General features: G+C 35.1%; 1 protein-coding gene across 1 annotated transcript in view; it reads right to left on the bottom strand.

Moving 5' to 3' along the window:
- Positions 1-25,236, bottom strand: part of KYNU (kynureninase) — a 126,907-nt gene that overhangs the window by 50,426 nt on the left and 51,245 nt on the right. Inside the window, exons 8-10 of the mRNA XM_043488146.1 lie at positions 23,885-24,031; positions 1,985-2,083; positions 1,141-1,214 (exon numbers count right to left, since the gene is read on the bottom strand). Coding sequence (XP_043344081.1) covers positions 1,141-1,214; positions 1,985-2,083; positions 23,885-24,031 — 320 coding nt within the window. The remainder of the gene's footprint in view (positions 1-1,140; positions 1,215-1,984; positions 2,084-23,884; positions 24,032-25,236) is intronic.

Raw genomic sequence — 25,236 nt, 5'->3', positions numbered from 1 at the left:
CAGGGATTGAAACTGCATCTCCTGCTTGGCAGGTGGACTCTTTACTGCTGAGCCAATAGGGAAGCCCATAGCTAAGATATTCTTTGCAGAATTTGGAACAAGGGGAGAAATCTAATATATTCAAGGTAAATGAGTGCCTAACAAATATCTGTCTAAAAATGTTCTATTGAATTTTAAAACTTTAAAATCTTGAAGAAATTTAGATATAATTAAATGAGCTGTAGAAAATCATCTTAAATTTGTATGATTTATATTCAGAGAATCTCAAAAACATGAGGGGCTCCAAGCTTTGTTACTAATTTGCTTTCAATTCTCATAAAGATTATACCATTCAGCCAGTGACTGAGAAGATTCAGAAAATTAATCAAACATTATTATATTACCTATTAGGAGTCTAGACAGTCTCCTCATCACACACATTCTGATACAATTTTGAAAGGATTTTTCTTTTTACAGAATATTATTTTTTTCTCCATACTAGATAAAAATAATAGAAACACTTAACAGTTCCCCAGTCAAATAAAAATGTTAAATTTGTTGGTATATCACATTTGCATTTATACTTGCTCTAAAAAATGAAGAGTGCTATATAAAAATTGAAGAATATTTCTTTTTATGTAGTCAGTCTGTTGTTCAGTGTTCAGCTTCTTCAGTTTTCATGGATTATAAAATCTTTTAGGACAGAAGATATTCCTTACAAGACCATATTATAAGTTTCCAGCTTTAAAGGTAGATGTAATCTTAATAATCACATACCACTTTTAAGCTCTATTAGGCACAGCTCTGGTTGCCTTTGATTTATTCATCAATGTGAGAAACCCGGACTTTTCTAAAGTCTAATTTTTGAAAAAAAGTTAAGTAGTCTCTTTGCATTAAACCATCTGCTCTACGTGATTACAGGGACTCGTTTTTAGCATTGAAGCTTCCCTTTTATGATTAAATTTCTTGTTCAACTAAGTGAACTCTTTGGAAATCATTTATTTCCGATAAAGCATATCATTGTTCACAGAGTAATAAAATAGTTATAATCAACCCAGATTCTTATTGGATAGCATCTTAAAGAACACATGTAAGTTTAGCACACTAATTAATTCAAATTCATTTATCCACCACCAGAGAAAATCTGAAGATAGTACTCACGCAGGTTTAATTGTATAGGCATGTTTTTCATGGACAAAGGCACCAGCAAGACCTCCTGCTCCTGTATTTAAATACTGGATTGAGAGTAAATTAAACTGTGTAGGTTTGCCTAAATATATATGTTAAAAATAATAATTTTACTTTTTTGTTATGAAACCAGCTTTGATAAGATCAAAATGTGTGATTATTTTAACTTTTATTATAAAACGGAATTTGGGGTTACTTTGTTCAAAGAAAAGCAATGAAATGCAGCATTATTAATTGGGAATAAATAGTTATTACTATTTTGGCTAGTTTTTGCCTGAACTGGTAGATAACAGCTCAGTTCTACTGCCAGTTATTTGATTTCAAAGATCATTCATGTCAATGATTTTGCCACAAAATATTTAAATAATAATGAAAGATTATATTTTTAAAATGCTTAAAATCACTTCTATTTCTATGCTCCCTGTCCATAAACTTGTCTTCATATGTCAATATAAAGTTGATTCCATAAGAATTATCTTTAACTTATGTAGAAATTTCTCAACATATTAACAAAAACTAGATTAAATTTGAATTAAGTTCTAAGTATGGAGGTTTTGTCCAGAACTTCTTGATTTTTTCATAGAAATTAGAGAATTAAAGGAATAAATACTCTATAAAGGATGGAAATACCAAAACTTAATAACCTATACTATTCATTAAGTGATTCTACAATTAACTAAAGTCACAAAATACAGTAATGAAGGAAATGAGGAAAGTAATTCAAATACCTAAAACTGGTCACTGATCCATTTTTACATTTAGATTAATGTTAGTGTGGACTAAAAGGATATAAATATGTTAACCAGTCTGTTGATACCTTGTAGGAGCACCAGCAGGCAAAATCAACTCCCCAGTCATGTAAGTGAAGTTCAACATTTCCAACTGCATGTGCTAGATCAAAGCCAACAAAACAACCCTGGGGAAGAACATAATAACATTTTGAATTTGCTTAATGATCCAAAATAACAAATACAAGTATATTTAGGAAAATTGTTGACAAAATGCTGTACCATAAATGCAGTTCATCTTTTGGTGCAATGACTGACAAAATGTGAATCATAAAATCTTGGGCATTCTCAAGCCCCTTTCAGGTCAAAACAGTTTTCATACCAGGAAGAAGACATTCTTTGCCTTCTTCACTGTGTTGACTTTTGCACTGATAATGCAGAAGCAATGATGGGTTGATGCTGGCATCTTTGCACAAGTCAAGGTAGTCAAAACTTGTACTGTTATTGTGTGCATTTGGTTACAGCATGAAAAGGTTAATTTGAGTTATATATCTCCTTGGTACAAGTATAAAAATAATACATTTGTATAAAATGTCAATACCTTAATTTTATTCTTTTAAGGTTTAATATGGGAATTATTCATAAAACATTTAGCAACATCCTGAAGTAGGATGTTTGTCTCAAAATAATGCACTTATGCAATTATGTGAGTTGCAAGCTAACTTACCCACTTTAACTTCATAGAAAGCCATTTTTGCATGAAAGAGCAGCTTATAGACAAATGATAGTAAATCATACTTAGGCATTTGAGACATATTTTGGAAAATGAAGTGAGTTTATCAATTTGAGGAAAATAACTTGCAGGATTTGTTGCCAAAGGGAAAAATAGTTACCATGAGAAATTGGAGTTTTGGAAAAATTGTGTCCATTTCCATAAATATGATCATTTTCCAGTATTTAAAGATATTTATGGTGAGTTTAGAAGTAACATATAATTTTAAAAAGAACATATAATGAAATATGAAATAATTGGAAAATATACATAACTTAATGAATTGATATTTTCCAAATATCAAGACATATTGTTACATATTATGCATGGATAAAAGATCTATTCAAAATGAAAAATCAGCCAATAGATTTAATGTAGCAATGCATAGAAAGATCACTAATTTGGTTTCACATTTCATACCACAAGTCCCAGGAAGTTTTCCTTGTCAAATTCTGGTATAGGATCAAAGAATATTCACAGTTAACTGAAAAAGCTATTATATTACTTGTACTTTTTCTGAATATATATCTGTAGAAGGTCCAATTTTATTCTTATATTTCACAAAGTAAAAAAATCAAGAGATTAAATGCAGAAGATATATAAAACCAGCTGCCTTTGTTAAGTCAAATAGCAAAGATTTATATTTCTGTATAAAATATATGCCAAATATAAAACATTCTTTTTGTTTCTTTTAGAAACTCCAATTTTGCCCCCAACAATGTAATATTTATGTCAGTATGTAATGGGTTTGTGTCCTAAATAAATAATATATTTTAAAGTTGTTTTTATTACAGATACACTAAATATAGGTATACATAAACAATATTAAAACCTCTTTGAGGAGTTCAATGATTTTTAAGAATGTAAAAGTTTCCCATAATTGAAAAAGACACATGTACCCCAATGTTCATTGCAGCACTATTTGCAATAGCTAGGGCAAGGTAGTGACCTCAGCTTAAACTAGAAGCATCCCTGCAACCAAGTCCTGCCTAGTTCAGTTAACATAAAGTTGACCAGGTGGCACTAGTGGTAAAGAACCCACCTGCCAATGCTGGAAATGTAGGAGACTTGGGTTCGATCCTTGGGTCAGGAAGATCCCCTGGAATAGGAAATGAGAACCCACTCCAGTGTTCTTGCTTGGAGAATCCCATGGACAGAGGAGCCTGGGTTGCACACAGTCCTTAGAGTTTCAAAGAGTCAGACACAGCTGAGGCAATTTCAGGTCAGTTCAGTTACTTAGTTGTGTCCGACTCTGTGACCCCGTGGACTGTAGCACACCAGGCTTCCCTGTCCATCACCAACTCCTGGAGTTTACTCAAACTCATGTCCATCAAGTCGGTGATGCCATCCAACCATCTCATCCACTGTCGTACCCTTCTCCTCCCGCCTTCAATCTTTCATAGCAACAGGGTCTTTTCCAATGAGTCAGTTGTTTGCATCAGGTTGCCCGAGTATTAGAGTTTCAGATTTAGCATCAGTACTTCCAGTGAATATTCAGGACTGGATTCCTTTAGGATTAAATGGTTGGATCTCCTTGCAGTCCAAGGGACTTTCTAGAGTCTTCTCCAACACCACAGTTCAAAAGCATCAATTCTTTGGTGCTCAGCTTCCTTTCTAGTCCAACTCTCACATCCATGCATGACTACTGGAAAAAACATAGCTTTAACTAGACTGACCTTTGTTGGCAAAGTAATGTCTCTGCTTTTTAATATGATGTCTAGGTTGGTCATAGCATTTCTTCCAAGGAGCAAGCATCTATTAATTGCTTTTTTTTTTTTTTGCATTTCATGTCTTTTTTTTTTTTTCATTTATTTTTATTAGTTGGAGGCTAATTACTTTACAATATTGTAGTGGTTTTTGCCATACATTGACATGAATCAGCCATGGATTTACATGTGTTCCTCATCCCGATCCCCCCTCCTGCCTCCCTCCCCATTCCATCCCTCTGGGTCTTCCCAGTGCACCAGCCCTGAGCACTTGTCTCATGCATCCAACCTGGGCTGGTGATCTGTTTCACACTTGATAGTATACATGTTTCAATGCTGTTCTCTCAGAACATCCCACCCTCGCCTTCTCCCATAGAGTCCAAAAGTCTGCTCTATACATCTGTGTCTCTTTTTCTGTTTTGCATATAGGGTTATCGTTACCATCTTTCTAAATTCCATATATATGCGTTAGTATACTGTATTGGTCTTTATCTTTCTGGCTTACTTCACTCTGTATAATGGGCTCCAGTTTCATCCATCTCATTAGAACTGATTCAAATGAATTCTTTTTAATGGCTGAGTAATATTCCATGGTGTATATGTACCACAGCTTCCTTATCCATTCGTCTGCTGATGGGCATCTAGGTTGCTTCCATGTCCTGGCTATTATAAACAGTGCTGCGATGAACATTGGGGTACATGTGTCTCTTTCAGATCTGGTTTCCTCGGTGTGTATGCCCAGGAGTGGGATTGCTGGGTCATATGGCAGTTCTGTTTCCAGTTTTTTAAGGAATCTCCACACTGTTCTCCATAGCGGCTGTACTAGTTTGCATTTCCACCAACAGTGTAAGAGGGTTCCCTTTTCTCCACACCCTCTCCAGCATTTATTGCTTGTAGACTTAGGGATAGCAACCATTCTGACTGGCATGTGATGGTACCTCATTGTGGTTTTGATTTGCATTTCTCTGATAATGAGTGATGTTGAGCATCTTTTCATGTGTTTGTTAGTCATCGGTATGTCTTTAATTTAATGGCTGCAGTCACCATCTGCAGGAATATTGGAGCCCAAGAAAATAAAGTCTCCAACTGTTTCCATTGTTTCCCTATCTATTTGCCATGAAGTGATTGGACCAGATGCCATGATCTTAGTTTTCTGAATGTTGAGTTTTAAGCCAACTTTTTCACTCTCCTCTTTCACTTTCATCAAGAGGCTCTTTAGTTCTTCGCTTTCTGTCATAAGGGTGGTGTCATCTGCGAATCTGAGGTTATTGATATTTCTCCTGGCAATCTTGATTCCAGCTTGTGCTTCATCTAGCTTGCCATTTTGCATGATGTATTCTGCATGTAAGTTAAATAATCAGGGTGACAGTATACAGCCTTGATGTACTCCTTTCCCGATTTAGAACCAGTCTGTTGTTCCATGTCCAGTTCTAACTGTTGCTTCTTGACCAGCACACAGGTTTCTCAGGAAGCCCATAAAAGCAATGCTATTCTTTAATCTATGCTGTGTTCTTCCTGTACATTGACTTGAGACCTGAACAATATCTTACTGACTCTATTCTGTCTCAATTATTTATTTGTATGGTTTCAAGTATTTTGTATGTCTGCCTGGTAGAACTCAGTGTTTTAGAATGTAAGACTCTTTACACTAAATTCCCAGAAGGAAAGCATGGAGCAGTAAATTTATATTATCCAAACTGTACTCAAGTAGTAATTTCCTAATTTAATTGCTTACCATCAAAACCACTTTCCTCTGTAGATCAAAATGTAAAAACATTTAGCTAGATAATATAGTGATTCATTCCACATTAAGACAACTTTGCACATGAACATGAATTTTTTTAAAAAGTCATTAAATGAGGGTGTTCATTTTGCAAACATGTCTTACCTCTGAGTTCTTCTATTGTTAGCTTACTAAGAACACATATAATAATTACCTTCTTAAAACATTAGACTTGCTGCAACTTTGAAGAAATACATTATTGATTGATGTTTTTTGAAGTTAATAATTGCAGAAGGATCTACTTTTTGATTGTTCTAACACCTCTTAAAAATAAATAACTCCGAACTGCTATTACAGGTACCTTCCTCAGAAGAGGGACTTCACTGGTGGGCGGCTCAGACATTAAAGTGTCTGCCTACAATGTGGGAGACCTGGGTTCAATCTCAGGGTCAGGAAGATCCCCTGGAGAAAGAAATGGCAATCCTTTCCAGTATAACTCTTGCCTGGAAAATCTCATGGATGGAGGAGCCTAGTAGGCTACATAGGGTCGCAAAGAGTCGGACATGACTGAGCGACTACACTTCACTTTCCCCAGAATAGAGGGATGCAAACCATGACCTTTTTAATGAATGAAGGACAGGTAATGAATTTGAGGACAGGTAATCTCATTTGTTTAGATATTGTCTATGGTTGCTTTTGCAGGAACAAATGAATCATTGCAACAGAGATCACATGAAAGACAAGTCTGAAATATTTGCTCTTTTGGCCATTACAGAAAAGATTTGCTGACCCCAACCCTATAGCATTGGTTTCCATGGAGAAAACACAATATACTGGAGAGTCGGTTAATTAGAAAACTTACTCATTATAATGTGACCAAAACTAGGATCTCATACAAGAAAAAAGGTTCTTACAGGTATTTTATTTCCCAAACACAAAAAATGAGCAACATGTCATAAAAACATGACAGATACTTCACATTAACATAAGTTTTTGGAGCAACAGGGAAGAAATACAATTAATCTCGTCAAGATTTAGGGGTTTTGGCTTTCAGGTGGCACAGTGGTAAAGAATCTGTCTGCCGATGCAGGATATGTGAGAGACTTGGGTTCAATCCCTGGGTCAGGAAGTTCCCCTGGAGTAGGAACTGGCAACCCACTCCAGTATTCTTGCCTGGAAAATACCACAGACAGAGGAGCCTGGCGGGCTACATTCCATGGAATCACAAAGAGTAGGACATGACTGAGTGTTTGGGCACACACAAAAACCAGGTTTGCAGACCAATGTTTAGGTGTAGTAGATATAAAAGAATGCACAAACATGCGCAGTTTGTTTGTATTTTAAGACACAATTTTCATAATGTCAGTGAAATTAAATTTGGGGGGAAAAAGTTCTGAATTTAAAATTCTCTTTTTTCTCACCAGCATTTCTAATTGAAGAGATTTTTTTATGAGGTAATTTTTATTCCTCGGCTTCCCATAGACAAGTTTTTATAGCACAATTTTTCTTAGGAAACTCAAGGAATAAAAAGGCACCCTTTATATCAATTATTTATAAAGAATAGCCTGATGAAGAAACTATGTAACTTCACCCACCATACCATGTTGTTAAAGGCCCTGTGGTCACATATGTGGCACAATATAAAAAAAAAATCACTTGCAGCTCCTACAATATATTTTAATGCACGTGCAATTCTTTCCCCATGGATGGCAGAGAACATAAGTTATTAAAATGCGATTATTTTGAGTAAACGACCTTAAGATACAAACTTGAATGTGATCATAACAAAGTGATTTTACAGAAGTTTCACTAGATGGCAGCATCTTAAAGAAAACACTAAGAGTTTTCCGAAACTTTGTATAGCCATTCAGTTAATATTTTTATTATTTTAAGAAAAATAGTAGGTAAAACAATATGAATATGTGAAAACATACATTGCACACTTGAGTGCATACTTTATGCAATGCTAAAATAGAAATAAAATATTTTCAACAGATTTGGATTCATTACCCACAATTGTTCAGACTCTCATTGGTCAATCCTGGAGAAGGGAACGGCTACCCAACTCCAGTGTTCTGGCCTGGAAAATTCGATGGACTGGCATCACAGATTCGGACATAACTGAGCGACTTTCACTCACTCATGATAAAAGACAGTGACAAATATAAATGGTAAACGACATTATAAGCACAGCAGTTTTCAGCCACCATGTCACCTGGCTTTATAGTCAATCCCCAAACTATGGAAGTAATCTTCTAACCATTCTGACTCCTTCCATCCTGCCTTCTTCCAATGAACTTTCTAAATCATACATTTCATTGTAAGACTTCCTGTGTCCCTTCAGTGATTCCCCCATTCAATTCGTAATGTAACTCATTTTCCTTGGTATGGTTTTTAAAGACCTTTATGACCTGATTCTGTCCAGCTTTCTATCTCAGGTGCCCTACACCTATTTTCCTCTTCTTGCATAAACCTTTCTCTGTCTCTAGAGTATTCTTTCTCTTCCCATTTGTTTGAGTAGTTCAGATTTTGATCACAAGATAACTTCCATAGGAAGATACTTTGCCAAACCTCTCTTCTCTCATAGTTCTGGTTGCATAAATCTCCTAGAAATTTTCCAGTCTTACTATTTTTCTATTTTTACATAATATAAATTCAAGTATTCAATTGTTGAATGAATAAATAAACAAAAGAACATATAATAAAGCCAGACAATTGTCAATAAATATTATGTAAACTGAAGCTAAATGTAAAAGAATATTATTTGATATCCTTTATTTCTGTTGCAATTTTATTGCATAAATCATTTATTCAGGCTTGGAATCTTAAAATGAAGTTTCTTGGGCAATCAGTAGTAGCTTAAAATATATTTAAAATTCCTTTCAATAAAACAAGGCATATCATGAGTTTTTGGTTTGACCGTCTTCAATAGTACAATACTAAGAATTTTTCTAGCCAGTATAATAATACACATAGGGCCTGTGTTGAGATTTCTAGGTAGCTATCTCACTGTCTTTCAAATTTAGTTTATTATTTTTTATCTATTAAAGTGAAATATGGAATAGTATGGCTTAATTTTATCCCTTGTAGCATTCAAGTCCTCATAACTTTGTTGGTTTATCCTGTAACAGATTGACTTTGGACTGATATCATTATTTTCTTCTTTATTCACTCCCCCAAAATCCTATAAATTATGAAGATCATCAATAAGTAGCAAATTTTGTGTGAAAAGGGTAATTATATAAGAACACTTGTACCTATACACAGAACTGAAAGCCTGGTTGTATGCATTTGTATGTTCATATAATTCTTGAAATAATAAAATACTTAAGATAGGTAAGTAGCCTTTGGCTCACTTGAGTAACCACCAGGTTACTTCAGCAGTACCTGCAAAGGATGCCTGTCATGTAGACTGTGGCCATTCCTACATGCGAGCTGGGTGCATGTCCAAACTTCAGGATGCCCTTGGAAGTGGCATTAGCATGATGGTGGGTAAATTATAGGTGCCTGCAAGATTCCTTCAAGGTTAGTAATTGGATACTAGTATTAGGAGTATGAGTGCTCTCATGATTGTTTAGGGGAACTACAGTTTCCACACCACACCAAGCAGATCTTTGTGTATTCTAAATGTTACTCCTGGTTCAATACAAAGTCACAGGAAACAATTGCAGAAGTACATTGCTATACATTTGGATAATGTTACCTTAAAAAGAAAAACTGGTGGGAAAATTTGAAGACAGTGAATGAAAATTTTTTTAAAAATTATAGGTGTGTGTGTGTGTGTGTGTGTTCATCTCTAGATAGAGAGGATAAACAAAGGGGGGATTAAAAACAACTGGTTGGCTAGTTAGTTTTGATCCTGGCACTTCCCAAAGAAGCTCATAATTAAGGAGATGTCAAATTGTATTGGGGTGGGGTGAGATTGAAGAAAAGGCAGATGAAAGGTGGGAGGGTTTCTTGCCACTGTCTTGAAGCACTAAAATTTGTAAAATTCATTCAATTGCTATGGTTCAAAATATTGCACAGATACTAGATTAAAAAAAAAAAAAAAGCAATACTCTGTAAGAGGGGCCTCTATCAGTTCTGTAAATATAGTATATCATATCAGAGTGATTTTTTATCCTGAAAGTCTTTCCTTTCACTCAGCATAAATTTATTATGATTTTCATGTATCCTTCTCACTTTTTTTCCTTTTCATCCAACTCTGGTTATAAGCAGGAGCGAAGTCACTCAGTCGTGTGACCCCATGGACTTTAGCCTACCAGGCTCCTCCTTCCATGGAATTTTCCAGGCAAGAGTACTGGAGTGGGTTCCCATTTCTTTCTCCAGGGGATCTTCCTGACCCAAGAATTGAACCCATGTCTCCCTCATTGTAGGCAGATGCTTTACCGTCTGAGCCATCAGGGAAGACTATAAGCAGGAACTATGCATTGATTCTTGCATGGTGTTTATTTTTCACTTAAAGTCAATATGTGGTCTGTATAACATTTTCCTTCCCCCCAATTATCTAACAGAGCTATCTATTTTTTTGTTGTTGTTGTTTTGAATTGATATGTTAAGCCTTCTCTTATTTATAGCAAGAGTTTGATGGGAATAGCTATTCCTCACTATTAAAACATATAGCAGTATAAAATGAGAATAAATTCATAAGTTAAAAGGACACAACACAGTCTTCCAAGTGGAGCTGCGGTAAATATTTTAGAAATCAAGTAGCTTGGCAACTAGAGCCAACGTTTAAAATTTTAAGGCAGAAGCTGAATGCTACTCAAAGCTATTTTAGCTCTGAGGCTCTTACAGATAATATATGATTCCAGAAGTAAATAATCAGCATATGTACTGCAAGAGAAAAACTACACACAATATCCCGTCCAGGAAGTTGTGACTTGATAATTATAAATGCTCATATTGAAGTTCAGCAGCAAACAGGAACAGTAACAAGAAAAACTGGGAAGGTAGACAAGATTTTACTCTAGACCATATGATGAATAATTCTAAGGTTAAGGTGTAAGCATTTGAAATGTATCTTCTATCAAACTATTATTTTAAAATGTAAGTGTACAGAGAAGGATGATTTCCTAAATAGCCCTTACACTACATGATAATTTGAGTAAGAAAACTACCTTTTTCTCCTAGAGCTATTGATTGATGGTATTTATGTGAAAATGTGTATAGAGGAGACAATAAGCACTAATAAACCAAACATCTGTGCCTCTCATGTGGGCTGTTCCTAGGGATTTGGGGAACCATGACTGTACTTGGGAGTTTCCAGAGGACTGAACTTTGAAAAAGATAAGATATTCAACAAGGGAGAGTTTTGAATCAAAAAAGAGTCATAACAAAGGCTGGCTGGCACAGATATCAAGGAGTTCATTAAATTAAAATGAGAACCTTTAATTTGAAATCAAAATCAGAATGAATGCTTTCACCTGGTGACTTAAAAACTCTGGTTTGGATTTATGGATTAGCTGAAAAGTGAAAATGGAATCCATTCTGAAATATGTATGTGTCAATCTGCACAAATTAGAGTAAAATGGTATTAGAATTTTGTTACCTTCTTACATCAAGCCATACATTCATATTTTTAGAAAGTATAGTAGCTTACAGCTATAGTTAACCAAAAGAATATATGAAGAATGTGTTCTGTTGGAAAAGTAACAGTAAAGTGACAGGAGGTGGAATATTGGGAAGAAGAGAATGGACACGGGCACATCCTAAAGAGCTTGTCTTTGCTTGGAAACCCGAGTCCTGAATGGGGTGGTAGAACTCCACTCAGATACTGAAGATGGCCAAACTAGTACATTTTTAGACACCTTTCCAGGCTCTATTTATGTCACAGGAAAGACAGCCTCTATTTTTTTTTTTTTAATTAATATGTATCTCAAGGTACTCTGTTTAAATTCCAGAACTGTTTTAGCTATCGAGTTTACATAGCTAACCAGATAGCCTATGGGGAAAACTGGCAACTAGAGTCTGGAAGAATAGTTCTCTCTTAAAAACTGTGCGCTCTAGTTCTGTGAATAGATGCCTGGAGGAAAATGATAGTTTTCTGAACTTGAGTGGGACTACATCGCCTACACTATCTGACTTATTCTTGAGTCAATTTGCAGTGTGTGGTTTTGACCCAATCTTTAAGATGAACTGGAACATGTACAACTCTACTTATTGTGGTATTAGACTAGATTGATATTCTAAGACATTTTCACAGATTTGTTTTTACCTTTGACAAGTATTAACACAGTCTAGCAGAGAAGGCAATGGCAGCCCACTCCAGTACTGTTGCCTGGAAAACCCTGTGGATGGAGGAGCCTGGTAGGCTGCAGTCCATGGGGTCGCACAGAGTGGGACACAACTGAGCAACTTCACTTTCACTTTTCACTTTCATGCACTGGAGAAGGAAATGGCAACCCACTCCAGTGTTCTTGCCTGGAGAACCCCAGGGACGGAGGAGCCTGGTGGGCTGCCGTCTATGGGGTCGCACAGAGTCGGACAGGACTGAAGCGACTTAGCAGCAGCAGCAGCACAGTCTAGAGCCGTTTCCTTTTGATGTGCCTCTATGCCCCATGTGACTCTTTAAAGGCAGAGACAGTGGAGTTTTTCTTAATCTATTCTCTCTGTCCATCTGTCTCTCTGTCTCTCTCAAATCCTGGAACCTGATATTAAGTGAGGGGTCAATATACCTGTGACAGAATGAAATTTCTGGAGAGTACTCTGTAACTCAGCTACCATTAAAGGGTTCAGTGGATTTTCTGTTGAAATTCTCCCCAGTGTCACGTAGATTAGCTTCCCAATCATATAGAAGTTGGTAAGCTCATTTAATTAGAGAGAGGTCTCCTGCAAACACATCTAAAAGCCCTAAAGAGCTGCTAACAGGAATGGCAATGACACTGTCATTGGTGAGAGCTATTACCAGTAGAACTACCTAAGAGACCGATCAGAAGGAGACCCATCAGTGTCTTGGGGCATCTCTTAAAGAGAGCAATTGGAAGGAGTGTGTTTTGAAGTTCTGAGTTGGGGTACTGTTGAATGCTGGCACAGACAGAATCTTATTCAGCAATAATTCTGATTCCTATCCTTGACATCTAGGGCAAAGTAAAAACTGCAGTTTTCAACATTCTCTAAACTGAAGAGATGATCATGCAACCCTAAAGACAGGGGCCTCAGTTTCCCAAGGAAAAATAACCAAGAAAGAGGGTTATAAATATTTTCTTAGACTTTCCAAATGTTGAGACTGCTTTGTCATTACACATTAAGTTTGCAGATGTAAAAGGAGAAAATATAGTGGAAAGAGAGGTATGGAGCCAGACTCCAGTTTCCCAGATAGCTCAGCCAGCTTGAACAAGTGCTTAACTTCCCTTAGACTCTGTTTCCTTCAGTGTATCATGGGAAAAGCTCCCTGTTAGCATAGTGGGGAATATTGTAAATACTACATCCTAAGTACCTGAAGCACAGTAAGCCGTCAGCAGCACCTAGTATTATTACCTTTGTACAAAGCACTCTTGCAGAAACTAGATTCATCCTTTTATCCTGACTTTTTAAAAAGTAAAGATTGATGAGACTGGCAAGTCCAGAGATGAGAAATAGAAAGCAGGAGTATTGGGAGCATTTTGCAAATGAAATTTAAGTGGCCGGGGCGGGGCGGGGGGGCGCTGTCAGTTAAGAAGGTCTGAGACAGAGCTAAGAGCTAACAGCTACTTGGGCAGGAAGAGTAAAGGATTTGAGAGAGAGGAAAAGAGAAAAACCCTTCAGACTCTATAAAGTGTTGTGTAATTTGCGGGTAAAAATGTCTTACTACCTAACAGAGTGTGCTTTCAAGAGTAAATTTCAGCTATTTCTTTTACCAGAAAAAACAGCTATTGTCTCCTCTATTTATTGTCAGAAGTAAGTGCAAAACCAAAGAAGAAAAATAAAACAAATTGAGTAATACTGTGCTCTTCTAGAGTCTTTCTCCAGTTGGCAAGGTTCTCACACAAAATATAGTTTGTTTGATTTATATTGGATACCCAAGATGGGAAAAATAGCTCAAGGTAATTTTTCAAGCTTAATTTAGTTCATTTAATGTTTAATAACTTAATGGAGTTGTCTGCATGCCCTAAGTATGTCAAAGAGTAGAAATGGAATTTGAAAAAGAACTCAAAAAAAAAAAAAGAAAAAGAACTCAAATTTTACAAGTATTTTGATTTTTTAGAGTAATTAACCATTATAAGTAATTCTTCAGAATTTTCTGATTCTAATTAAATGGGAGCAGAGTTATGCTTTTTATGCAATATGTGATCCATAAAAACAGCCTAATCCATTCTTACTGATATACACATTTATCCATTCACTGACCAAACAGGTATGCATTTAACGATAAGTAATTACGTGTATGAAAAGCACTAGTATAAGCCTGTGAAGTTTGTAAAGTCTATCCTCAATCAGTCATTGAACATTCTACTTACCAAAGCTTCCTAAATTTTATAGATATGCATATAAATAATTATAAGATAGTGCAAAATGGGACTAATAATACATTTTCTGTCATGCTATGGAAATACAACAGGAAGATAGATTTAGCCTGACACAGAGGCATGAGAAAAATTTTATGGCAAAGATCAAGGATCACCCCCTCATGTTTCCACAGGAGTTAGTCAAGAAATATTGTGAGTTGAGCCTATAAGAAACATTCCCTTTTACTCATTTTTGTAAGAATGCTGCAATGTAAGCAGAAATATATATACCAGCTGTCACTCTGCTTCAGTGCTGAGGTCAGTAGGTAGAAATGGGAGTTGTGTTGAAGAACTAAAGTTCCATCTAGCGGGCAGAGCTATGACTAAGCCTTACCACTTGTTATCCTAGGGGAAAGATGGTCTAATGTTGCCAAACTTGTCACTTTTCAGAAGGTATTTAAAACTAGGAATTTTTATATGAAATCTTTTAATCTGTCATCATTGGCATGTGATTAAAAATTTTTAATGTACCATATTTGCATATACAAAGAGGGTCAGCAATTCTCTAGGACCAGTCATAACCTGTGAAGCAAATAGTGGTTGAGCTGGGATAGAGGAATAGAATCTTCATATGTGGAAGTTCTAAGAGTAAGGAAAGCTAAGAATAAAAGCATGAAAACAGTGTGACATCTGTACAGAAAACATGTGAAACATTTGGTTTAGCTTAAATATAAGTTTGTGAAGGAGAGCAGAGGAAATACAATATTAAATTAAGTATATGCACAGTTATAAAAAGGCTAAAGTGATTTGAAGTACATTCCACAAATGGTAGAAGAGTAATGGGCATCATGTGGGGAAAATGAGGCAAAGGATCAAATAGGAGATACCAGGACCTAATCACAACCTTCCCAGTATTCGGCAGTTAATTTTTGGGTGAGTGGAAACCTTTAACCTTTACATATCTGTTTTATCTACCTATCCTGTTACACAGTGGTTTTAAAGCAACTATTTAATTTATCCATCATGTGATAATGGTGCTCTATATCGAAGAAAGCACCATTTTGATTAGAAATGAAAGTACACTCTTCCCTAATATGGTTTTCTAGTGATTACTATGTCAATCTGAATGCTCAATTTCTCAACCAAATTTGCTTATATTATTAAGTTTACTACATACTGAACTTGATAATATTGCAAAGAAGTTTATGGGATAATTCTTAAAGACATCATTCTTTAATTTTTTCCCTTAAATCTAGTTTTTACAGACAATGTTATAGTTATCCTCTTTGCTCACCACCTTACTTAAGATAATTTCCTAAGAAAATGAACATTGCCTTCTCAGCTCAGTCTTTGATATCTCTACTTTTGTTTGCATACATAATTTACCTGATTAAATAAGGGTAATATGAAGAAGGACATTAAGAGATATCTCACATTTTATTGGGGATTTTTTTTTCCTGCTTAAAGTTCTTTTGAAATTCCACCTACGTTGATTGCCATGAGACACACATTTCTCTTTCCATTCTTATGGTGGTTAGTGATTAAATTAAAATGTATTTGTGCATTTCATGTTGAAACACTTTCATTTTTCAGCTTAACAAGGCTTAAATCACCCTTCCTTTGTTTATCAAGTGGCTAAAAAATATAGATCTTAAACCACTCCAGTATTTTTGCCTGGAGAATCCCATCGACAGAGGAGCCAGGCAGGCTACAGTCTATGGGGTCACAAGAGTTGGACACGACTGAGCAACTAAGCACAGCCTTAGTCTAAGGCAACTTTAGGATTTTGTAAAATGCATATCATCTAAAAGAAACCCTAAGTATACACTTTCGTTTGGGGAATGCTGGGTTTGGATGGGGCTAGATCAGAAGAAATAATTATCCACCATGGCTTTGATGAGAGTGGTTTCCAAAGCAACAATCCTGATTGACAACTTGGAGTCTTGCTTTTCTCAGATCTGTAATCCTAAAACATCTTGAGTGCAAATTTCTCTTCTATTGAGAATTAATCAATCTTTCTCACATGGTCCATTTAATGAAAAGCTTAAATTAGATAAAACATCTGATGAAAACTTCTTAGGGACAGCTCAAAATTTTTAGATTCTTGGGCATTGATCCTTACCAACATTGACTCCAGGCTCCTACTTGGATAAACTACAGAGAGTGTATTTTGTATTTCTAAACAGAATAATCCTTTGCTATTCCCCAAGTAAAGTATGTTTAGTTAATGAGATGGTCTATCTAAAATTTAGGTCATTTTTCCCTTCTCTTTCTCTATCTCTCTGTCTCTGACTCTGTATGTACGTGTGTGTGTGTTATTATTATTATTTTTTTTAATCCTTGTATTCTGTGAATAGGTCCAAATCTGGGTGAAACAAGAGTTCAGTACAGATCCTTCATTTCTGATGCTTATACAAATTTTGTCTTTAATATCACTAAGATAAAATGTTTAAATAAGAGTGATCTATGAAGAGATCAGAAAATATTTCATTTGGTAAGAAATGGATCTGTCCTCTGGTACCCCTATCTTTTGAACTGTATCATGACAGAGAGTTTTAAACTTTTTGCATAGAGACTGGAGATGACTCTATTCATCTTTTCCCTACCCATTCCTGTAAGTAGGGCATATCTTTTTAAAATTAAAACAAAACCCAGTTTGTTTCATTGTCTAAAAGCTTTCAGTGGCTCCCTATGTCTTTAAGAGAAGTTCAAGACATATAACATAGCTTACTGGGCTCTTATTTACCCAGCCTGTCTCTGCTTTATAGACTCATTTTTTAGCATACCTTTTCTATCAAATCATACAGCCTTTTCTATAATCAAATTATACTGAAATATTTGCTTCCTTGCAATTCTTTTTTTTTTTTTAATATCTAGAATGGCTCCACCATATTATCTGCCCCCTGGAGGGGTTTTTACCTAGTTAATTCCTACTCATAATTTTAGAATTTGCTGAGGTCTCATCTTGTCTAAGAAGGTCAGTCTAACACTCCAGGCTAAATTAGGAGATCTTGTTTAGAATTCTATTATTATAATTTACTCTTCAGATATTCACTGATAGAAAGAATGGGTGAAAGATTCAAATGTGTATTGCTCTATTACAGAGAATATAGAGACAGATTCTTTTATGCACTAAGGACAAGATCCTGTTTGGTGAGCTGGCAGTGCCATTAATAAAATAATGGCTGTATGTACTACAGTTTCTAGTAAAGATTACTTAATGGTGAGCATCTGAATATTAAATCTTTTCAGAAAAGGTTTATTCATTATATATAAAAATTTCCTACAACATGCCAGTTTATGTTATAGTTGTATATAAAAGTATCTGGTACTGATTTTTCCTAACTGATTCACTGGTCAAATCTTGATCTCACGCAAGTATTATTGATATTATTCTTTTGTAACAGTCTGTGAGAGTTGACTCCTAGTCTTCAGTACTAGAAGTATCTCAGCCAAGCTTCCTGTTGAATTTTGAGGTTTGATCAATTATTTGTCTCCTAAAAAGTATCAAAAATTTTTGACAATAATTTAAACCTTCCCTAAAGATAAGTGGATGCATCAATGAAGTGTTATTTATATGAGTGTTATTTAGATACCTCAGTTTTTATTAAATGATATTAAAGCTAAAATATGTCTTTCTTTATTATAATGATGTCTTTATTCATATTTCTGCTTTTGTCATATATTATTCTGAATCCACAACTAATTCATTCTGTATTTAAACTTTGTGGTTATAATTGCAATTATTATTTATTAATAATTTAGGCAGTTTTATCAGAGAAGGCAATGGCACCCCACTTCAGTACTCTCGCCTGGAAAATCCCATGGATGGAGGAGCCTGGTAGGCTGCAGTCCATGGGGTCGCTAAGAGTCGGTCACAACTGAGTGACCTCACTTTCACTTTTCACTTTTCACTTTTCACTTTCATGCGCTGGAGAAGGAAATGGCAACCCACTCCAGTGTTCTTGCCTGGAGAATCCCAGGGATGGGGGAGCCTGGTGGGCTTCCGTCTATGGGGTCGCACAGAATCGGACACGACTGAAGTGACTTAGCAGCAGCAGCAGCAGTAGGCAGCTTATAGTTGGGTCTAAGAGATGTTCATACTCACACCCACTAGAGAGTGCCACACAACAAAGGAGAAGCTAATAAAACACAGGGTTGCAAAATTTAGTCTTCTTTTTAGCTGTGATTTGCATTTCAATTTTCTTTAAGCTAAAAGAAACTAACATGCCAGCATCCATATACAGTAAAATAGTGTAAAATATGTGATAAATAAGATAAGTAATCATTCAGTCAAAAAATATTTATTTGGAACCACTGTCTGCCAGGCACCATGAGTGCCAAAGTGCTGAAGGACATTTTGTATGGCATTGGAGAGGGAAAGTAGAATACAAGCATTTGGCAATGAGTTTTTTTAGGGATAAGATTATTAAAATTGTTGTTAGTTCATTACCTAATTTTTAAAAAAAATTTAGTCTAGTCTATTGAATCCTAACCACATTGCTTCTTGTTTTCTTTCATAATCTAGTGTAGAAGTGTTCAAGTACAGTAAAGTTCTGAATATTTCACTTTCTAAGGATTCATTATTTCTTTGTTTTTTTTTTTTTTTTGTAGGTGGATACTACACTGTGATTTTTTATATATGCTGATAATGTTTACTTATTACTTGCAATGCACTGTTTTAGGAATAGTTCCTTGTTTCTGCTTAGAGCAAATACATGAAGTAGGCACTGTTACCTTCCCCATTTACTAAGTGGAGAAATGAAGTCACATTGGTAAATGAATTAAGCCACTCAAACTATGCTAGAAACTAATAGAAAGGCATGGGTTCAAAGCCAAGTCGGCTCTGTCTCTGCTATCTAAATATTTCATTAATGAAAATGTTTCACTACTTTCAGAATTATTTATAATTATTCAAAAAGCATTGAATCATAAACTGGAAACTGCTAGGTTTTTCTGGGAAAGATTTTACACTTTGGATGAAAGGGATGGATAAAACTGTAGTGCTCTTTCTCCTCTCTTCTTTCTTTATGCTTTAAAGAGAACTGTGATATCTGGATCTGGGACAACTCTCCTAGCGACTGTGACTTGAGAAATCTGAAGGACATATCAGAAAGCCCTGGAGATGTCACACCAACGTTACTGACCTGCTTAGTGCATCCTAGCACACTCCTGCCTCAAGGCTTCTGTTGTGAGAAAAATAAGTACCTAATTTTCAGCTATTATTTCCTCTGGGACTTTTTTCCTTGCAGCTGAAAACCTTCATAATTGATTAAGGACTATTAAAGGAAAGACTCCCTGAGAGGAAAGAATTAGAAGTGATTGGTTGAAAAGGTAAAGAACAGGAAAATGTCAGGGTTGAGTCTATAAAGGACTATAAGGATAGTGGTGTGAAACAGTAGTGTTATTTTGGAGGGAGACAACTCTGGGGCATACTGATCTCAAGGTGCATATAGAACTTCTGTGTGTAATAGTTAGGTGGTCATAAGTAACAATTTTCAAGTGTAGGAGTAGCCTGTAGCTTTTACTGGGTAGTGAAAGTTGACTGGTGACAATAGTCAAAATCTGTAGGACAGTAATTCAGGGGAAAATAGGGAACATTCAGTGAGTGTAGATGATAGTCAAAATCTCTATGACAGTAATTCAGGGGAAAATACGGAACACCCAGTGAGTGTAGATGAGAAGAAATTATTAGTACAAATAAGTAATAGAATATGAACATGTATATATGTAAGGCAGAGCTCCAAGATAGTAGGTTGGACAATAATACAAAATTAAGTAGATAGCTTCAGAGACAAAATATGAAAATGATGTCTCTTTTCACATGCTGGCCTTCCCTTATAATATGGCTCTCTAACCTGCTCATATGCTTAGTTTCCATTGGTCTCACACACTTGTCATGATCCCAGGTCTTCTCCTCAGTTAAGTAAAGCCTCAGTATTCTCTAAATTCATTATGTGAATCAAAGCCATACTACACTACCAGTTGTTGTTTGATTAATTTATTAGTTTTCCTTTTAGATGCTCACTAGAAATTGTTTATCTTCTCCTTCCATCAGAATCAATTTCTATACTATTTATAACAAAGAGATAACCACTTGAAAAATTGGACAAGACACTTGAACAGGCACTTCATAAAAGAAAAAATCAAGCAAACAAACTTAGCAAGTACACATTTGAAATATCCTCAGCTTCACCAATAGTGAAGTTTGCTATTGGTGAGAATGTAGAGTAACAGAAATTCACGGTGAGCGTATATGACCAATTGATACAAACCTTTGGAAAGTTGTCATTGTTGATCTGGATTTAACATACACCTACATGATGTTCTAAGAATGCCAATTCTAGGCATGTAATTAACAGAAATAGGTATGAATGCATACCCAAAGAAATGTATAAGGATATTTAGAGTAGAATTTATTGTAATAGCCCTCAAATGATTAGAATGAAAAAAAAATTAAATGGTGATCTATTTCATATAATACAATACAATATTACACTGAAATGAAAAGGAAAACACTCAAAACTACTGTTTGAACAAAAATGGATGGACTTCACAAATATAGTAGTGAGCAAATAAAAAGACATAAAACAATGTATGTTAATCCATTCATATGAAGTTCAAAGATGGACAAAACTAATATGTATGTATTTATATTTATATACATGGAAGATTTTGAGTTTTATAAATGTTCTAGAAATTTCGTGATCTAGGTGATGGTTATAAGAATTCAGAATAACTCATCTAGCCACTTATAATTTGTGATCTTTTTGGTATATATGTATTTCTTTAATATATTTTTCAAAAAATCCTATCTCCCACTTCTCTTTCATTTGAAGTTTCTACTTGAAAATCTACTAATGTTGGCTTTTATTAATCAATCAGTTTTGGTTGCAACTATATTTCTGGAAACTTTCCTTTTTTTTTCTCAATCTCACTTAGACATTCATAATGGTGACTCTTTAATGGCAGTTTTTCCTCTCAAATTTCCCAACTCTTTCTTGATTGAGTGAGTGAGTGAGTGAGTGAGTGAAGTTGCTCAGTCGTGTCTGACTCTTTGCGACCCCGTGGACTGTAGCCCACCAGGCTCCTCCGTCCATGGGATTCTCCAGGCAAGAATACTGGAGTGGGTTGCCGTTTCCTTCTTCAGGGGATCTTCCCGACCCAGGGATCGAACCCGGGTCTCCCACATTGCAGGCAGACCTCTGAGTCACCAGGGAAGCCCCTTTCTTGATTGACACCTTTAATTTTCTTTCTCTCTCTTCAGCTCTATTTTCATAGACCACCCAAGAGATCTATGTAAATCTACATTTTAAATACTTTTTCTAAATCTTCATTGAGAATGGAGGGAATTGTCTAGGAAGAGTATAAATATTTGTTAAAATAATTTTGATAATGGATAAGTTGAAGTCAGCTAGATCACCATTTCACTCCCATAATATCCATCACTTCTGTACAGTTGCATTTATATGCTACTACTCATTCGTACCTTGCTTTCTATGACTGAAAACTCAATGAGAGTCTTACCTAGTAGGCAATTACTACATTTTGAAAGTGAAAGAAAGCCTGCAAAATACTGAAAGAATGGTTTTAGCCTCAAAGTAGTTGAATGGGAGTTATATATAATACCTAGTAAACAAGTTTATTTTGCTTTTTAATGAGAAATGAAAGAAAATGTATATTTAAGCCTATTTCTTAACTTCATACTTGTTGAGGACAGTGGAAAGTGAGAGGTAACCACTATTTAATAGCAGAATATGTGCAATCTAATAGATACTTCATAATCTTCATAATCAGCACTGCATTCATCAAGTGGGTTCTGTTATTCCAACTAACGCTTTTGAAAACAGACTCAGAGAAGTCAAGTAACTTGCCCAAATTCATATAAAATTAACTGACCTAGCCAAGATTGGAACCTCAGACTGAGTGATTCCAAAACTCACCATCTTTCTTCTCTACCTTCCTGCCTCATTTCTATGAAAGTTAATGAGACATGCATGTATAGTAAGGCGATCAGGGACTTCTAATTACTTGCATAACATTTTAAAATCTGATATTTTACTGAACTATGTTTATTTTGGTGCTTAAACTTTAATATCTAAGTTAAGAAGACATCATCATTGTATCTTTTGTAATGCACCACTTTCACATTTATCAAATCAGTTGGAAGTTGTGGTTGGAAATTCCTAGAGACCGCTGGTAATGGTGCTAAATTTCTTTTCATTAGTTCCATTCATTTAGCTTCAATAACTGAATATATTAACTAGATCTCACTTATGTATTAATCCCATAACTTACTAATGTTAATAATATAATTTGTTAACTTTTTAAATATATGGCTTGATTGCTGAATCAAATAGACACTTACTTAAAGATTTTAAATACAAATTGTAACTGTTAAGTGTCTTCCCTCTTATTTTCTTCAAGCAAACATATACTAAAACACTTTTTAATAAGACATATATAAAGAGTTACTCTTTCATAATAGTATACTGTGTAAGTATTATTCAGTAGTAGTTAAGGAAAATTACTCATTATAGGCAGTATAATGGCTTCCTTAAAGTAAACTGGGTAAAATCCCATCTATGATAAACTTTTATTCTTCAGGTACATAGGGTTAATGAGCATAGATTATATTTAGAATGAGTTATAGTGCAACAAAGCACTAGAGTTGAGTTTCTAATAGTCCTAATATATAGTTACTATCCTAAGTATTGGCTACTTCTGCTGACTGAGCAGTTCTGTACTAATGACAACACTTACGGAAGCCCACCCATCCTGCTGATTAGAGGTAGACATTGAGAGAGCAGATGGTAATAAGGAGGTATGACCACAGAAGTAACAAAAGAGGTTTAAATAGAGATGCCTAAAGCTAAATATTTACATTTTAATGTGCATTTAATAAACTTTATATTTTAATATATATATTAAATACATATATATTAAATATATTTTAAAACATAAATATTTTACTCTAGGCAAATATATATATATGTATATCTCATATGGGGCTTCCCTGGTGGCTCAGTCTGTAAAGAGTCTGCCTGCAACATGGGAGACCTGGGTTTGATCCCTGGGTAGGGAAGATCTGGAGAAGAGAATGGCTACCCACTCCAGTATTCTTGCCTGGGGAAATCCATGGACAGAGGAGCCTGGCAGGCTACAATCCATGGGGTTGCAAAGAGTCAGACACAACTGATTGACTAACACTTTCATATATCATATATATATATGTGTGTGTGTGTGTGTGTGTATAATTGTACACAGACATAGAAAAATGTATTTTACTAAAAGTGCACTTGAATGCTCTACAGCAGAGTGATGTTCTGGACAAAGCAGGGAGGGGGAAATGGTGCACATACCTTTGCTTGTCCTGCTTTTGTGATGGCAGGTATATTGAAGAGCTGTCCAGTATAAAAATGCAGACCACTGAAAAGGATCACTGCAATAGAGTCACCTTCATTCTCAATTACTTCAAGGATATCCTCTAATCTCAATGTGTCTTCCCCCTAAAGTCGTGGTAGGCATAAATTACATAATCACAATGACAACTTTTCCATTTATATTTCCCAATCCAAAAATCACTTTGGGTTCTTTCCTACCATAAGAAAAAGCAAAGATTTTTTTTTTCAAGTTAAGAATCTTCAAAAATCTGGCAAGAACATGTATTTGAACATGCTTTTTGTTATTAAGAAATGATAATACAATAGTAAAAAGTATTTTATAAAGGAAAGTTTTTGCAAAACTATTGCCTGATTTTATTCTTCAGTTTTTCGATTAATCTTTACTATTTAGATACTTATAAATTATTTCATTTTTATTACCATCCAATAAAATACCAGAAAAATAGGATATTCATAAAATATTAAATGTCAAAACTGATTTCTTGGAAATTAGTATTTTACTTATCAATCTAAAATCATTATTTTTTTCCAGATAAAAGACACATGTACATCATTATCTGAGTGAGACTTAGCCTAATATTTTCTATTAATTTAAGAGTAAAATCTGTTCCATATCAATCTGAAGGTAAAGATCCAAACACAAAGAAACTATCAATAAAATTCAATATTATCAAGGTCACTTTTCTCCCACAATTCAGTGATCAGTTACTTTGTGAATATTGTGAATGATTTAATTTGGTCTTATAAACAACTTGAGTGAAAGAACTCTGCCAGATACAAATTATAAATTTGTAGCCTAATAATTCTCATCTATTTATGAAGTCTTCATGAATTTTCTACACTGCTAAATCTGACATGGTCTTGAAGTCAAAGCATCATTAACTACATTAATATTTGGGGGAAACTCGTTACAGTATTAATGGATTTTTCTTCAATTATTTTTAATTTTGGTAACTCTTACTATTGGCCAATTACTATGTCCCACATTATGCATATATAATACATATCACAAATGTAATAATATGCTAATTTCTGCTAGTGGTCTGAGACTTGTTTGCAAAAATGATTATCTATAAAAATAAGAGTGATAAATTGTACTGGTCAACCTACTTGAAGGGCAGGAATAGAGACAAAGACATAGAGAACAAACTTGTGGGCACAGTGGGGGAAGGAGAGGAGTGGAATGAATGGCATTGAAACATATCCATTGCCATATGTAAAATCTACAGCTAGTGGGAATTTGGTGTATCACACAGGGAGCTCTGCCTGGTGCTCTGTGACAACCTACAGCGGTGGGATGTGGGGGTGAA

The sequence above is a fragment of the Cervus canadensis genome, chromosome 15, assembly GCF_019320065.1.
Source record: "Cervus canadensis isolate Bull #8, Minnesota chromosome 15, ASM1932006v1, whole genome shotgun sequence".
In the NCBI taxonomy this organism is placed as follows: Eukaryota; Metazoa; Chordata; class Mammalia; order Artiodactyla; family Cervidae; genus Cervus; species Cervus canadensis.
Note: the sequence above shows the minus strand (reverse complement) of the source record. Positions and strands in the feature narration are given on the sequence as shown.